Source organism: Oryza sativa, chromosome 6, assembly GCF_034140825.1.
Source record: "Oryza sativa Japonica Group chromosome 6, ASM3414082v1".
Taxonomy (NCBI): domain Eukaryota; kingdom Viridiplantae; phylum Streptophyta; class Magnoliopsida; order Poales; family Poaceae; genus Oryza; species Oryza sativa.
Window position 1 is genome coordinate 6,717,118 of NC_089040.1, and position 17,129 is coordinate 6,734,246.

At 42.1% G+C, this 17,129-nt stretch overlaps 2 protein-coding genes and 1 long non-coding RNA gene across 3 annotated transcripts; 2 read left to right on the forward strand and 1 right to left on the reverse strand.

Annotated features, from left to right (window-relative positions):
• Positions 1 to 7,558: 7,558 nt before the first annotated feature.
• Positions 7,559 to 8,856, forward strand: LOC4340551 (transcription factor ILI4-like). Its single transcript, NM_001421470.1, has 2 exons — positions 7,559 to 7,947; positions 8,202 to 8,856. Exons 1-2 carry the CDS (start codon positions 7,837 to 7,839, stop codon positions 8,352 to 8,354), a joined length of 264 nt encoding a protein of 87 aa, NP_001408399.1. The 5' UTR covers positions 7,559 to 7,836; the 3' UTR covers positions 8,355 to 8,856.
• Positions 8,857 to 10,787: 1,931 nt separating this feature from the next.
• Positions 10,788 to 14,396, reverse strand: LOC4340552 (HVA22-like protein a). The gene is made up of 6 exons (NM_001421471.1): positions 14,172 to 14,396; positions 12,719 to 12,745; positions 12,497 to 12,619; positions 11,955 to 12,195; positions 11,240 to 11,408; positions 10,788 to 11,137 (listed from the first exon to the last, which is right to left on the reverse strand). Exons 1-5 carry the CDS (start codon positions 14,225 to 14,227, stop codon positions 11,274 to 11,276), a joined length of 582 nt encoding a protein of 193 aa, NP_001408400.1. The 5' UTR covers positions 14,228 to 14,396; the 3' UTR covers positions 10,788 to 11,137; positions 11,240 to 11,273.
• Positions 14,397 to 14,606: 210 nt separating this feature from the next.
• LOC107281155 (uncharacterized) lies at positions 14,607 to 16,703 on the forward strand. Its single transcript, XR_010741946.1, has 3 exons — positions 14,607 to 14,771; positions 16,201 to 16,267; positions 16,391 to 16,703. It is a non-coding gene; the product is annotated as an uncharacterized lncRNA (long non-coding RNA).
• The last annotated feature ends 426 nt before the right edge of the window (positions 16,704 to 17,129 follow it).

Below are 17,129 nucleotides of genomic sequence, written 5' to 3' on the forward strand. Positions count from 1 at the left end.
TCTGACAACAAACTCTTTATTTTAGACCTATATCTAGACATTTGCCGAATTTCTTTGGCAGTAGTCCATGCCGGATTAATTGGGCTTTAATTTGCTAGCTGCAAATATACGGCGCTATGTCGAGAGACATGCATCTTGTTGACAATTCCAACAGTCAAAGCTCATCAGAGAGACAAGAAACCGATCAAGTTATACAGTCTGCAGAGAGAAAAAACGATCCAAGGAGGACGCAGCAGAGACTGCAGCAGCTATAGCTCCTGCTGCTGTCCGGTCGGCTAGCTCTGCAGCAAGATGAGAGAGCCGAGATGCATGCATCTGGGCAGTGCATTGCATGTTGTCACGTAAGGCCCAGATCATCAGATCGATCAGAGGTAGCCTGAGACGTCGACGAGAGAGAGTGTGTTGTGTGGGTCAGCCTTGTGTTTTGATCTGGTCGGATTCACACACTTTGCACCGGATGATGATGATCAGTCACCGTTTATTACCACTCCCAATAATAACACTCGGAGAGCCAACACCACACACGAAATAATGCCGGTATTATTGAGAAGATATCAGGATTGTATAATGCTCAGAGCCGCAACGATGATTTATTAACATATTGGATTATTGATTGGCGATGATGCAAAAGCTGCAAACATTGGCATGCAGCCGGTTGGCCATGGCGGGGAGATGTGGGCTAAGCGGGAGCTGTGGGCAGAGGATGGGGACGACCACAAAGCTGGCCTACATGTACAAGGGGCTTGTCGATCAATTTGGCATGTGCATCTTGACCTTGTGGCAAAGGTTTGAAGTTTGAGAGCAGACTTTGTCATGCGTATGACTAATTACAAAGCTTATTTTAATGTACATTCTGTCCATTTTGAGGGTGTCGTGCAAACCATTTGACTTGAGTTTTTCTTCAATAAAGAAATAATTTATTGATTTTTAAATAATTACATCATGATAATATAATTACTATAAAGCCTTTTTTACCTCCACATAACTAAGATGCACGTAGTCTATGATTGTTGGAGAATGGGAAAAAAAAGAGAGGAAAGAATGACATGATAACAAATATCATGTCATAGCAAGCCACAACTACAAATGAATCTTTATCCTCATACTTCACTTAAGCAACACTTCGCGTATGATAAAGCCCTCCAAAAAGGGAACGTCACATGCATGTGTCGTTGTTGCCACCATGATCTAATCAGCATACTAGACCATTGCTTTTCACTATAGAGAGTAAATTTTTTTGGACTCTAGACAATAGCTTCAACAAGGAAACAAATAGGGCCATTGCCATGTACAACTAACTAAAGCTAGATCCAAGGGTTTAAATCTAGAGTTGAGAAACTGGTACTCGATGAGCACCACCTTATCGTAGTGCCGCGGTACTACTCCTCCCACATTTTGAGCGAGTTAAGCTATTCCTCTCACCCTTAACCCAACTCCTTTAATTGGTCAAGAACACCACAACATGCAGTGGTTGAGATAGCGTGGGGGCGGGGGTCTTTAGACCCCACTACCCCTAATAAACCATTAGAGCTCCCATAATACCCCCTAAAATTCTAATCCTCATGTGAGTCTAAGATAGACTTTGTCTGAGATTTTTAGAAGGACCAAAAGGCTGAGAAGGCCCAAAAAATCCCCACAACCCCACCCAATTCCAGTATGGATAATGTTTATTTTTCGTTAATTCTATATATTTATTATACTTTATATTAGACATATAGCCAATCTATATGAGACATGTCTCGACTATTATTGGCCACTTTTGGTTTAGCCCCCATTATAATTTTATTCTAGCTCCGTCACTGACAACATGCAATCTTCTTTAGACGTGTCACCCTATAATAAGACTGTCACGAGCGATCGAGCCATAGATACGGATTTGTTGCCTAAGTTTGTAAAAAAAAAAATAGTGATCATCGCATCAATAGAAGCTACTTTGTATTAGCGGTAGAAGTCTAAATTGTTGCTAGCTCTGGCACTAAGGAGTTATTTAGTTCGTAGCCACATATCGTACACGATTTGTTAACAAAAGTTAACCGTCAAGGATCAACCAAACAATATAATCCTCGAGTAGATAGTCGATACTAACAGCCAGAAAAGAAAAAAAGGTGACGCCAGAAAAAATATCATTTAAAAAAATAGTGTGGGGCCGTGGGGAGCGGGGTCGTCCGGCAGCGGCATGCACGCAATAAACGCCCACGACGGCGACCTCACCCTGCAACGCAGCAGCTTACGACGGGTGCCGCGTCCGGCCGTGCCTGCAGTGTGGTTGATCATCATGCGTGCAATGCATATGCCACGCGCAGATATCTCGCTCCATCGATCCGTCGTCCACAACGTGGCCTCCGTCGGCTCTGGTCCCCATCTCTACCTACGTACAGTACTACGTACGTATGCGTGAGACGCTCGATCGCCCGGACGAGCCGAGGACCAACCGCGCGCGCGCGAGCATGCGCCACGCATGCATGCGCGCGCCCCGCCCGCGACGGCCGCTCTCGATCCGCGACCCGCATGCACAAGCGTAACATCTCGTATGCCACTAGCACTGTACTATAACTAGTTACTACTGTTCACTCATGCATGGTCTAGTGCAATAACGAAAATTTCCATCCAGTTTAATTATATACAGGGGCAATTGTAAATTTACCACTGTTTTGAATCGTTATTGCAAGACTGCTACTAGAAAATTGCAAAAATACCATTAAAAATGCCATTCGAGTGACATCCTTACAATATTGAAAAAACCAATAGCAAATTTGCAAATGCCCCTTATATATATTACTAGCAAGAACATTTCTGACGTACGTATTTGTCCAGGTGTATATAGCTAGCCTGAATTTCTTGTATTTGTGAACGGAGGCAGTAGTTGTTTAGAATGATAACACAGATTTTAATTAATTCGGAAGAATTAGTTTTTTGCGAACGCGTAAAAGGATTACACGTTAATATATTAGAAAAATAAGAGTTTCTGTAACACAATGCAATCAGTCAGTCCGGTTTACACTAAAGGAAGAGAGAAAAAAGCAAAACAAAAGCTGAAGCTAGGAAAAAAAGAACTAGGCAGCTAAACGCAACTCTGAACAGCGGGAAGGGGCAGAGTCACGATACACTTCCAAGAACCACACATGACCCTCTGAGAGGATGGACTCTAGAACCACTAAGACGGTAGAGATGAAGAATTAGTTTTGTCATGAATCTTTAAAAGGATGGACTCTAGAACCACTAAGACCGAAGAGAGGAAGAATTAGTTTTGTCACCTTATGGGCAGGAAATTAACTTTGTTGCTAGCTAGCTGGTGAGTGGTGATAGTTACTTTTCTTCCAAAGACGACGGACGGTTGATAGTTACACGGTCAACACAGCTAGATCGCGGATATTTATGTGTAGCGAGATCGAAGTGATCTTGTGATCGACACATGTCGATCGGGTGCATTTATCGGCAACAATTATGCCCCCAACCGATCGGAATAACGCTCGCGATATCGCTATAGGCCGTTAGCATGTACACCGGCCGGCCCCGTTTGGATGCATGGATGGATGCATGATGCATCGATCTCAATCACTGCACGAATGAATAATCCGGAGATGAGAAATCGAGTAGGAGAGAGGATCGATGAGAATGAGAGGTAGCGAGGCGAGGCTGGCCGGCGACGGCGACGCGACGAATTGAAACGTGCAGGGGAGTTATGGCGCATATGCGCGTGTCCGATCGCGAGTCCGAGATATGTGTGCCGCGCGCGTCCCGCGACGCGAGCGCGGGCGCGCATGTCAACCGGGGCGCCGTGACCGCGACCGCTGCGTGCGCGCGCGTCGCCGTCCCGCGGCGCGGAGGCGCGCGCGCGACTGGAGCCCACGCACACCGGCCGGGGTACGTACCCCCCCCCCCCCCCCTCGCGCGGGCACGACTTGCGGCCTCCGACTCCGATCGATCCTCTCACATGGGGGTCTCCCCCGATCCCCGCCCGCCGCACGCGACACCCACGCGTGGTACGAGTACGTCGCGCGCGTGCATGAGGGCGCGCGCTCTGCGCGCGAGACGGCGACGGCGCGCGAGACGGCGACGGCGCGCGCTGCCGCAGCCACGGGATGGAACCTGCGGCCACCCGGCTGCCGCCCGCCCGCGTCGCGCCGCGACGGACGGAAGGGATCAGGGGACGGCGCGCGCGCGCGCGTTCGCCGATCGATCGGGGAGTAGTACGTCCGACGAACGGACACCGGGAAACTATTCTAATCCCCTCGAGTTCTCTCGTTTGCTCAAAAACCATCTAAACGGTTATGAAAAATTCTGAAAAAAATTCACGGACACCCCACATAAATGCGTCGATGGCGTCGCGCGCTAGCTTGAGCGAGCGAGCCCACGCGCCGTCACGTGGACGCGAGTGTGCGCGGCGCTTTCCAACCCCAGATACCGATCCAACACCTGACGACGTGTATGTTGGTACTATATGCCACGTGGTACGGCGTACGTTCCGAGTATTCCAGTCACCTAATACTCCCTCCGTCCCATGATATAGCAACGTAGGACTGGATGTAATATTTTATATTACAACAAATCTGGACAGTAGTGTGTCCAGATTCATTGTACTATGAAATGTCCTATTCAGTTCTAGGTCGCTATATTTATTATGGGACGGAGGGAGTAGTACAGAAAACAACATCGGGTATAGCAGTATTGTATTATCACTGCCGGTTTGTCGAACCAACGGTGATATTACACGTTAGTTCAAAAGATCCCATATAGCGAGAACAACATCTAGCTCGGCTTTCGAATTCCTTTGAACACAGTTTTTCTCATCATATTTTTTTCTCTATATCAATATCGAATGCTAAGTTCCTTCTTAGTATTCCGAACATTTTCTAAAAAAAACTCCTTAGTACTCGAAATACCTTTTTTTCTCTATATCAATATCGGATGCTAAGTTTCTTCTTAGTATTCCGAACATTTTCTAAAAAAAAAATTCCTCCTTAGTACTCGAAAAATTTTCTAAAAAATTCCTGCATTATATGAGTTTGAATCCCTTTGAACGTGGGTTTTCTCACTATTTTTTTTCTTTATCAATATCGGGTGCTAAGTTTTCCTTAGTAGTCCAAACAGTAATTTTCTAAAAAAAACTCCGTAATATATATGAACCGACAGTGATCATAGACCGATTTCTAATGTAGTTTGATCGATGGCCGCTGCTGTTAAGATATTGTAGATGTAGGTAGTTCTCCCTCCGTGAAATCGTTTAGGACAATGTTTAAGTCAAATCTTGAGAATATAAATCATGAATAACTCTCAAGTTGTTAAGTTTAAAGATGTAAAAATTATATGAATAGATTTGTTTTGAAAAATATTTTCATAAAAGTATACATATATTACTTTTCAATAAATATTTTTATAGAAATAAGTAGTCAAAGTTGTGTTTTGGAGATCGTATCACTGTCCTAAACAACTTCTTTTACGAGTATGGAGGGAGTATACAGATGGGGACAAGGGGATCAAAGGGAGGCGATGGATCATATCGCGGCGAGGTTGTGATGGAGGTGAGGTGTTGTCCGGGCACCGGGCATAGAGGGGACAAGGGCATCTTGTGGGTTCTTGAACTTGGCTTGTTTCCCCTGATGGAGACGTGCGTGTAGTTGTTCAAACCTGCAAGAGACTTTCTGAATTTTTTTTCCCGCTAGTTAATTAGAGACTAGCCAACAATTAATCCAGCATATTCATGCATGCATTGCATGTTTCACACTCGACAATTTGACATGCCGTGCATGATGCAGCTAGCAAGATGTGCATCAACAACAAAGCAAGAGAATTATTACCTCCGTTTCAAAATATAATAATTTTTAAGTTATATATCTGTACATGTTTAGCTAAAAATTATTATATTTTATATTTTAGAACAGATGTATTAATACATTTTAGACATGACCAGTCTGGAGGTTTTATTTTTTTTCCCGCTCAGGTCAATGACGCAAAAAAATGTAAATTAATTATATATTGATCACAGGGAGTAGAGAATATATGGGATGTATAATTAGATTGGTATGGGACAAGGAAAAGATCTGCATTATCAGATACATGCACGAGGCTGGTAGTACTCACAATATGTGATCATACTTCTGAATATATAACGTACAACAACTAAATTTCTTTTAATATGTACTAGTACATTGTAGTCCAGTTGGACACTTGGACTAAGGTTGATTCTCTAAGCATTGATAGAACAAATCGATAAGGCAGGGCACGTGGCAAGTGGAGGGAAGGTTGGTTGTGTGCAGTTTATGGGTTTGTTTAATTGGAGGGTATTTTAGCCTCCGGTTGTATTCTGTGCTAAAGAGCGTATATGTCATCAACATACTCTCGAAATCAAACCCAACCCTAGAAATTTGGATTTCTTTAAATAATCTAATCCAACAGTGTCAGAAAACCAAAAAAAAAAACTGGAATCCCCACTATATCAAAAATCTCGCTCTTCACAAATACAGCACGGCACTCGTTCCCAATCGGTGGAGGCCGCACTTGATCGTGTGGAGCGGTGGGTAACTGATCGCACGGAGGGGGAAGGAACGATTTTTTACAGGTGGCCATTTTTTTTACGGGCTCAGATTTGATAACTCATATAGAGAGAAACATATTTTCATGTCTTAAATCCTAATTATAGAATCCTAAGAAGAAATTTAGGGGATTAAATTTTGGGTAACTCTTGACAATGCTCTAAGAATACATCCACGATATAACTAAAAATAATTTCAGGGCAAAACATTATACTTTTAGTAAAAAAAAAAATCTAAAATGAGTCTTAACAATGGAAGCCGAAAAAAAAGTTATACTTCAATGTCAGCTATGATTTACTACCTTCGTTCTCATATAGATATTGTCCTAAAATACATATAGGCACATATCGAAACCTTAAATAATTAATTAAAATAAAAATTAAGATTTGACATGAGAAAATGATATACATAACAAAAATTTTAATGTGGTTATATTTTTAATAGATTTTATAAACATATAGTAAGAAAACATAGAACTTAAATATTTGCAAAACATAGAACTTAAATATTTGCATTGGAGGCTACATTGATGTCCAAAATGACTAGTAAAATGAAGGGAGGTAGATTAGGCTTTGTTCTATACAACATTTTCCCAACTTCTCCTTCCTCATTTTCCACATGTACACTTACGGAATTACTAAACGGTATGTTTTTTTAAAAGAAATTCTATAGGAAAGTTGATTTTAAAAATCATATTATCTATTTTTTTAAAAAAATTTTACTAATACTTAATTAATCATATGTTAATCTACTTTTTCGTTTTTTTACTAATACTTAATTAATCATACCAACCTCCCGAAACTGAAATAGATAAAAAAAAAGAAAAAAAATATCCTATTTGGCCATAGGCCATAGCGGCTAAACCAGGTGGGCCATGGGGGCGCATCCAGTGTGATTGTGTGAAGAGCCAGAGAGGAACATGTGGGCCCGGCCCCCCATCTCTCCTTTCTTCGCAACAGGCAGGCAGCAAGCTGCAAGCTTGATCTGGCACGGGTGTCTTTGCTCATCACATCGTCGATCGTCTTAGTTAATCATTTTTCTTAGCTAGCTCGATCTCGCCTCGCCTCCTCCGGGCCTCCAGCGAAAGTAATCAATCAGATTCAGATCGATCAGCAGCAGCAGCAGCAGCAGCAGCATCCGCTCCCATACATGTCGATCTCTCACTATAAATAACCTGCCCCCTCTCCCTTTCTGCTTCAATTCCTACCTCACACTTCTGCAACAAGCTTTAGCTCCAGCCACCGGAACGAGAGATCGATACAGCTCGATCAGCTAGCCGCATTCGCCCTCGCCGCCGCCGACGATGTCGAGCCGGAGGTCGTCGCGCTCCTCCGTGTCGGAGGAGGAGATCAACGAGCTCATCTCCAAGCTCCAGTCCCTCCTCCCCAGCTCCCGCCGCCGCGGCGCCAACCAGGTACTACATTTCACCGTTCTCATCACCACAAGTTCACATAACCACCATGCACACTAGCGGCATGAACAAGCTAGCTACATGAGTGATCGACGATGTGTAGATTTGTCGGGGTTCTAAATCTTCGGCTACAGCTGTTTGAGAAGGGTCTAGCTATTTAACCACTATAGAGGGTCTGCCGTTAAATGTGTTAGCCCGCTATTTAAAACTCTCTAATTAATTATTGTTGTTAATGGCGGATGCAAAATAAAATGCAGGCGTCGACGACGAAGCTGCTGAAGGAGACGTGCAGCTACATCAAGAGCCTGCACCGGGAGGTGGACGACCTCAGCGACAGGCTCTCCGACCTCATGGCCGGCATGGATCACAACAGCCCAGGCGCCGAGATCATCCGCAGCCTCCTCCGCTAGCTCATCTCTTCTCATCTGTTCTTCCTCCTCGATGATCGATCGATCTCGTGTTATTCTACGTACATGAAGGATGATATGAATGCAGCTCGTGCCCTGTAGCTACGTATAAATATACACATATGTATACATGCATACAGTACATGATATGCATATGCCTAGATCTGATCTAGCTCAGTAGAAAATCTACTCATCTCGGTGTACTACTGATGATGATGATGATTAAGGCATGCAGCTGGCTTGATGATCGGTACTACTACTACTACTTCACTTCAGTTCAGTAGGGGCATTAGCTAGCTAGCTAGGGCCGGCTGCCTAATTAAGTAATTAAGTAATTTATTATTTGTAGTAGCCAGCTTGATCTCATCTCTCCTCATGAGCCATATGACATGTGGTTAAGTTAATTAATCCTTGATGCAGTAGAGTCGTCCCAGCTGTTTCATCGATGATCGTCGTCATATGTGTGTATCTCTTGATCTAGCTTTGCTGATCTCCTCTTGTTTCATTTCCTCTTTGTTCTTTTCATGTGTTTTTCTGTGAGCTTAATTATTGTTGTTTTGGCGGTTTTGGATCGAGTTGTTTTCCTCCAGACAACCGACCGACCGCTAGCTACCCATCGATACACCGCCATCAGCGCATGTACTACTGTGTCTGAAACTCTGAATCAATCTAATCGAATTTTTGTGCTGCGTACATGACACATTCTGAGTATCATTATACCATGTGATTAGTCATTACTACTGCTCGATCGCTTGAACACACACATTAAAAGCCAATCGAAATCAGAAGAATTATGGTGTTCACACCGTTACGTTTGTCCTCGCGCGAGTATGACCTCCAGCCCAGAAGATGTGGAAGCTAGCTATTTCTTTTCGTGCCAAATAACGACGATGCTGATTGATCGGACACTTTAATTTCTATATAGATTGGGTTAATTTGCAACCGTACGGTAGATGAGATCAAGTGGCTGCCTGTGTGGAAAAGGGAAGAGGAATTGACCGGCCATTGGTGCAGGACTGCAGGCTGCCAGTGCACTAGTTGTCTACTGCTACATCCGTCTCGTAATATAAAGAATTTTTTGGCTATACGACAGAGTTAGTACTTGCCCGCTATATGTTACACTACGGTTACGGTTATTTGCACGTGTCGTTTTGTTCTGGCGAAAGAAATGAACCGTTTAAAAATAAGAAAGTTCGCAACAACGGTGACCTTTTCGCGCTGGTTGTTATTGTTGTTATTATTGTTGTTGCCGTTATTGTTATAGTCGTTATTATTGTTTAGCAATGTGCGTGTGGACTAGACTATGCCGCCTTCTTCTGTACGTGATGGGGAGCAGGCACGCATGTTATGATGTTACCATCTTCTTTTGCTCTCATCTGTACTGTATACGTGATGGAGAGCAAAGCATATGCATGTTAGGATGTTACCATCAACGGCCACACAAAACGCCAGTACGTTAATTGACAGGATGGCCGACAATGCCGTCGTGTTTTCAACTGTCGACGTTTTCAATTTTTGGGCCTTTTACACAATTTTTAAGGGTGTTTTCCGATGATCATGTTAGAGCAAGTACAATAGCAGGCTATAAGTCAGCTATAACTACATATCGAGAAGTAAAGAGAAGAGAGAGGAAAAAACGGGTTATAGATTTATAGATAACTATTGTATGAATGGGCTATTAAATTAGCTATAGATGATTTGGAGCTAACATTTGGCTATACTATTAAACTTGCTCTTAGGATATGCTCATACTGCACACAAAACGGAATGGCTCATTAGTATATGATAACTAAGTATTAGCTTAACAAACTTTAAAAATAAATTAATTTGTTTTTTAAAAATAACTTTTCTATAGACTTTGTTATAGAAAACACTCCATTAAACAGTTTGGAAAATAAGGGAGCAGAAGTCGGAAATGGCAGTGTCAAAGGAAGCGAAAGTTCAGCTTAGGCACAGTAAGAGATGAGTGAAGATGAGCTAATGGGAGGATGCTGACTAGTGTCACCTGCTGAAACAGAGATGAAAAGAAGAAAGGGAGAAAGTTCAGGTGCTTGGTGACCGATCTGATCGCTGACAGGTTGCAGAAATGCAGAGATTTGTTCTTAGCCCAGACCCACTGGAATCAGATTCGAATACTTGATGAACAGCTTACCAGCTGTTTATGTTGTACAATGTGCACATTGTGGCTCTGTTTGGAAACTTCATAGGGAAGTCTTAAATAAATTCAACGCAAATTGAGAACTGTAAATCGGGCTGAGTTGAATGCAACTGTCTGTAGTGAGCTTAACAACCAAACAAAATATGTCAGCATCCACCTGTTGTACAGAGATGGAAAGCTGTGATTAACAGCCAACTCCGTGTCACCGTCAGGCATCAGGCAAGAGTTGATCTAGCTGTACTCAGGTGAACAATGTGCTATGTAATGACAGAGTAGACTGATCATGCAGGGGATGTCAACAGCTCCTCTGCCTTGCAAGCAGTAGAATATAGATATCAGGACTATTTTTGAATTCTGGCCCTTCTCCAAGAAGGGAAAAATATAACTGCCAACCAAGTCCAGAGGTTGTCACTACCACGCAAGGCAGATTAACAGAATTACATAACATCATTTAAGAACTAAGGGATATTGTCAACACTAGCACCTATTTACAATAGTTCAGCCAATGCACAATTGGTTCTGGGAACTGGGACTGAATGACATTCAGTGGATGCATGATGCATCAAAGTACAAATCCTGAAGTCAGATACATGGAAAGCTTTATCCTCAACCCAGATAAGCCGGCAACCTGGGAAGTAGAGGTGTAACTCTGTAAGACCACATGTGATCCTAGATTTTGCCAGGTACCACAAGTGCAAATACTATAATTGGTGGTAAACGTTATGCTAACCTGATGAGTATGTGGTCGTGAACAACAGATTGTTCTAGCATCGATAATTTTTATCATAGAATGGATTTTCGCCCCATGATTCTCTTTCAGCCCTGGCCATGTGTTCAGATTCTACCTCCTCCAAGATAGATTGCTTTGTGCTTCTTTTGGAGGTTGAAGGCCTCGTAGACTGCAACAAGAGTGAATAAGCATAGGTTAAGAAAGAGGAGCAACGTAAAGATGAGATAAACCAACATGCCTAACGAAAGTAAAAAGTATGATATCTGTAGCAATTATACAGTGATGGAGGAACACCTAAAAAGCATTCCTGGAAAATACTAAGGAAAGCACTCAGAAGAAAGGAAAATTGACAGCCTATGTTACACCAAATAATAATTGCTTGATGTTACCAATGATCAGATTAGAATGTTGACAAGCAGCAAGCACTAGAAAATGAGACCATACATAGAAGTACAGCTGCCTTGCATTGATTAGAGGTACCGTTTAGAAATATATTGCTGCATAAAAGATAATATATGCACCATCCCTGTACATTTGTTTTCCTTGAGGTTGATGCAAACTTTCAAATTCAAATCAACATCTCATGTTATATTTATTTTAAAGTCCTCGCATAGACCTCAAACACTTTGGAGGGATGGAATAAAGCATGAACATCCATATACTAGAGTTGCATTTCCCTAATAGTTGTGATGATTTTAGTTTTGAACAAGAATACCTTGCTGATGAGTTTCTCAAATGCTTCTGGTCCATTCTGTTCAATATATCTCTCCGCAGCTGATAGCACATCATCAGGTTTACTCAGGTTTTCTTTTCTTGGAACATACCAGACATTTACTATTTGACGATTCACAAACATTGGCCGCACAAAGTGATCATAAACATAAGCAGCACCATGGAAGCAAGGTAAGACCAACCAGCAGTTGAAGAACAACTTTGCATAGGACCAAAAAGGAAGCCTGCAAGCAACCGTCAGAAGTAAGCATATCTAATCCTTTGTTATCCTCTTGATGTGTGAACATGTTTATCTCCAGCATCAATAGTAAAAAAAAAATCACAAATATTACCACAAAAAACAAGGAAAACACTAGACCAGGGCCAATCCTGTTTTATTGGTCTTCTATATTATGAACTCCCTGCTGCAAGGGACTCACAGGCTATGTTGCTAAATCTGAACTTTTTGAGGGAAATCAAATGCTAAACAAAAGGAAATGAGTAAGACAAAAAAAAAATCTCCTGACCCAGGAAAATGGTCATTACCATTCAATTACTGGAGCAAAAGTAAGCTCAAACAAAGTGATAAACGAGTACAGCACCCAGTAAGTGAGCCATTGCTGATCATCAACAGGAGATTTTGTTTCTATTGCTCTCACAGAGGCATATCTGCAGAAGTGCGAAAAGTAAATATATATATATATAATAACAGAAATAATCAAACAATCAAAATGGCAAAATATTGAATTACAACAAAATAATACTTACAATGGATAAGCAAGTGAAACTAATGGCCTGCAAAGGTAAAACAACAGAATTGCCTCAGAACCAATAGCTTCAAATATATAATTAACAAAAACAATATGTTTTAAGTTTTTTCATAATAAAGACCACCTGCTCTCGAAGTTTTTTCATAATCTCTAGATAATGCATGTCATGATCACTGATCACATTGCACTATAGTTAACCAAGAGGCATTTTTTCTATTACTTTCTCAAAACAACAAATTACAATGCACATAAAGACCCCAGCTTACCATGATAATAAAAAAAATAACAGACAATATTGTAGTTCACATGACAGCAGAGCAGATAGTTCAATGAAGCTGCTTTTGCAGAAAAATAGGAATTCAAATTTCATCTTGTCTGCTACCCAACATCAACTAATATCACTGCAGAATTTCCTGCCATGGGCAAGCTAATTTTTGGATTTTCATGAGACCCAGCAGTCGACAAACAATTAGTAAAAATGTTTATCTTATACTTTTTTCCTCAGGAACATCCATTTCTATTATCCCCAACTGCATGGTAGCACAGCATGTAAGCCACCAGTTTGATAACTAACCAAGTTGTGCATATCAAAACTACTGACTCAGCAATGCATGATAGTACTACTACACAAATAAGATTATTTCATGCTTCCAGAGGAAGCATCACTACAAGGATATCCATTCCATGTTGATATTAGGACATTGACTGTTATGATACTATGCTGAACTCTGCTCCATTAGTCACCCATAAAAAAATGGCCTTTGGATTGACTTCATAATAAACAATGGAGCAATAGTATACACACAAAAAAAAATCTTATAAAACCTTTACCAATAGTGAAGTTTCATTCAGCATCGTAAATAGGAACTCAGATGAGAGTAGCTGTTGGTAAAATTTTTGTAACAAAAATAAGCCTACCATTTCTCCAAATAATCATATTCTAACTTGCTAAAGTTCCACAAATCATACGACAAGTTCTAAAGATTGGTCGCTTTATGCAGTGAAGTTCATTTCCATTCCACGACCACCATGCACTGCATAATCATACGCAGATACGAAGAATCTTTCCCTCGCAACTCTCACGCCTAATACCAATTTCACATGTACCATAACACCTACTGCCATACTGTCCTACAAACAAATTCAAAGGAGGATCCTCAAATGAATAACACGCCCCATATTCCATTTCTCCGAAATATATTTAGGCCTATTTTCTAGCGCCAGAAAGATCCCTAAATGAGTCAAACGCGTCCTCGATCCTCCCACGACGACCCAAAAACCGCCCAAAGATTCTCCCCCCAACTTTCCCCACATCCCCCCTCGTTCTTCTCCCAAATCCCCACACATCATCAACCAAGAACCACCACCAAATCGACATCGACGAGCCACAGCCAACGAATCGGCGGCGAACGAAATCAAGAAGAGGAAGGAAGAAGAAACCCCGCCCGTACCCGGCGAGGACGTCGAAGTTGTTGGCCAGCAGCTTGAGGAAAGATCCAGACCCCATCCTCTCCCCTTCCGCCGCCTCCTCGACCTCTCTCCCTCCCCGATGGATCGACCAGCTCAAGAAATGGCAGAGATTCTTGGGAGCTGTGGGCTAGTAGTGGAGAGCCGTTGCTCGGGAGACTCACTCCCCCCTTTCCTCTTTACTACTTTTCTCCTCCTTTCTCTCCGCTGTTCATGGCCATGGCTGGTCGGTCAGGTCAGCTACTCTGCCGCTGGTGGTGTCAGTGACAGTGAGATTCGCTGGGCCAACCATGGAAGGTTCCAGGCTGCTTCTTCTTCTTCGGGACCAGATTTCTCGGCCCATCTAAGAAGTGGGCTAGTTGGGCCTTAGGCGACGTGAAGCGGGTGGTCCAAAGGCCCAACGATGATGTGCTGGACCTGCAAATGCTAGCACAACGCTCCTCGGCTTCCCTCCGTGTGGCGGCGGCGGCGGTGGCGCCGTGGCGGTGGTGGCGGCGAAGCACCGGAAGCCGGCGACTAGCGGAGACGGCGGGCGCGGACGATCAAGCGGCGGCGGCGGCGTCGGCCGGAGAACCATGGCGCAGGTAGATGAGCGCTCTTGAATTTTTTATCTATATGCTTGAGTATTTTTTTCCCTTTTTTCGTGTTAAATATCTTAGGTCGGCCTGTTGAATGTTTGAATATTGATTTCTACGAGCTAGATCAGATGTCGTCATCTCGATCAGATTGTTCATTTGGTTGATGGCTGCGGCACTGCCTTCCAAGGCAGAGGTTATCTGTATCTGACAATCTGCTACAAGTCTGAATATTTATCGAGTTTTCAGACGTGAACAGTGACACCCCTTTTGAATTTCAGAGAAACTACATATCGGCTGTGTTTAGATCCAAAGTGGATCCAAACTTCAGTCCTTTTCTATCGCATCAACCTGTCATATACACACAAATTTTCAGTCACATCATCTCCAATTTCAACCAAAATCCAAACTTTGCGCTGAACTAAACACAGCCGATAATGCATTGGCTTGGCTGGTTGCCGTCCAAAAAGTTGATGACGACCAAAATAGGCAAGAATAAGTTCAGAATTCAGAAGCCTCAGGCCAGCCAATTCAGCCGCAAATCTCAACGAACGAACTAGGAAATTAAACCAAACAATGTGAAGAGCGAGAAGATGAACAAGAGCCGAAGATTGTATATATGTCATAAGTTTAATTAATTTGGAAGTCTTAGTTAGTGCTATCAACAACGTGAAAGAGCGAGAGACGATGATCATTACTGAAACTTGATGGACTCTCAGTAAACTAATCGAAGACAGCCTCTCTTCTCACTAGTCACAAGCTGCGATGATTAGCATAGCACCAGTCGCAGCTGTGCTTAGGAGATTTGATAAGATATCTCCCCCTATCCGTACCAGAAGAAAAGGGCACAAGTCATCATGCACACTCATTAGGGCATGCAGTATTTACCTATTTAAATCCTGCACAAACTAAGTACCTTTTTCCCATCAGAACAGCTGATGCATCATTAAGTTGTTGTGCTAGCTAGTTTTTCAATCATTTGAATGCCATATGCTCTTGCTTTAACTTACAATATTCTTGCTTGGCATTTTATTGGGGAATATGAATTATATTCCGCCCTGTTGTTATATACATCAGGATTAATTACTTTTCAAGCTTTGAGATCATGCCATGCATCTCAATATTATTTTTAGATATATATAATCATCACTAGGAACTTAATGCTAGATCATTAAAAATAGTAATGCTCTAATGCACCTAATTCATTAGCTTGTGCATCAGTGCTGATAATTAAGCAACTTGCTGAGCCGATTAAGGAAGCTGGTTTCCGTACATATGTGTTGGTTTAGTGAGCTAGCTGCAGACTGTTTGCAGCAATCATGCTGTTCAAACTTTGATAGTAATATTGTTGTCGCACCCAGCAATATTATGCTGCAAGTGGCCTTTCGGGGACCTAATTTAAGAGAGATTCCTTCTGAATTTCTGATAATTTGTACAGGTCAAAGATGTGCGGGTGAACACTTCTTACAAGTCAAAGATGGTCCACCCACTCACCCACAATTCAGGTACATGTCCAAACCTAAAATAATGTGGCACTCAGCTTACAATATTGCTGCCATTTGCTTGTAGACTATGTTTTTCCTTTTTGGAGGCTTTGGCAACTTGTCTTCCTAATTAAGTTTTTTAAGCAATGTAATGGAGTATCAACTATGCTGCTGCTGCTGCTGCTGCTGCTGCTACTATTACAGACTGATGGGGTATCAAAAGCTGAGAAACTGTACATGTGTAGATTGCTTCCCTCATCTTTTCCTCTTTACCACCCTTTTCCACAAAAGTGATATGGAATTCAACCCTTTAAAGGCTTTAAAAATTGGTGGCCATGCATCAAATCTTCACCCCAAAAAAAGTGGAAACCATGCAGTGCTGCTATAAGTACACCAAGGCTTGCACATGTTAACTATTAATTGTTTACAATGCTGAGAGCTCTTTAATTTGTCTTAATTTGTGACTTTCTTGTTTCTATGGGATTAATTACTGTGATAGTTCCTTAATTATATGTATCTACACTCAAGCTGTTTGGTTTGCATTAAACATGTGAAGACGATAGGCAGTCTGCATGTATGATAGATTGAGCACTAGTAGTGGGAGAAATAGCTCTGCCTACCTGTGAGGCTGTGACAACTAACAGCTTTTGCTTTTTATCATTCCTCTCCATGTTAGGTCCTATACATTCACATTAACTAATCGATCAGTATTCATGGCAATTCAGGCATGGCTACCTTGTGTTTGTCTAGTTAGTTTACTCTCCCTGCATGTGGGGCCGGCCATTGATTAGACAAGTGAACTCCCCCGGTTAATTTTGATAAGAAATGTCCTCTCATGCATCAATTAGTCATTGCTAACAACTTAATCAAACTGATATTATTA

Coding starts and splice junctions, on each gene's coding strand:
- LOC4340551 (NM_001421470.1), top strand. CDS start 7,837: ATGTCGAGCCGGAGGTCGTCGCGCTCCTCCGTGTCGGAGGAGGAGATC. Junction 7,948..8,201: donor GCCGCCGCGGCGCCAACCAG/GTACTACATTTC, acceptor AATAAAATGCAG/GCGTCGACGACGAAGCTGCT.
- LOC4340552 (NM_001421471.1), bottom strand. CDS start 14,227: ATGGGGTCTGGATCTTTCCTCAAGCTGCTGGCCAACAACTTCGACGTC. Junction 12,746..14,171: donor AACTTCGACGTCCTCGCCGG/GTACGGGCGGGG, acceptor TTACCTTTGCAG/GCCATTAGTTTCACTTGCTT. Junction 12,620..12,718: donor GTTTCACTTGCTTATCCATT/GTAAGTATTATT, acceptor GCACTTCTGCAG/ATATGCCTCTGTGAGAGCAA.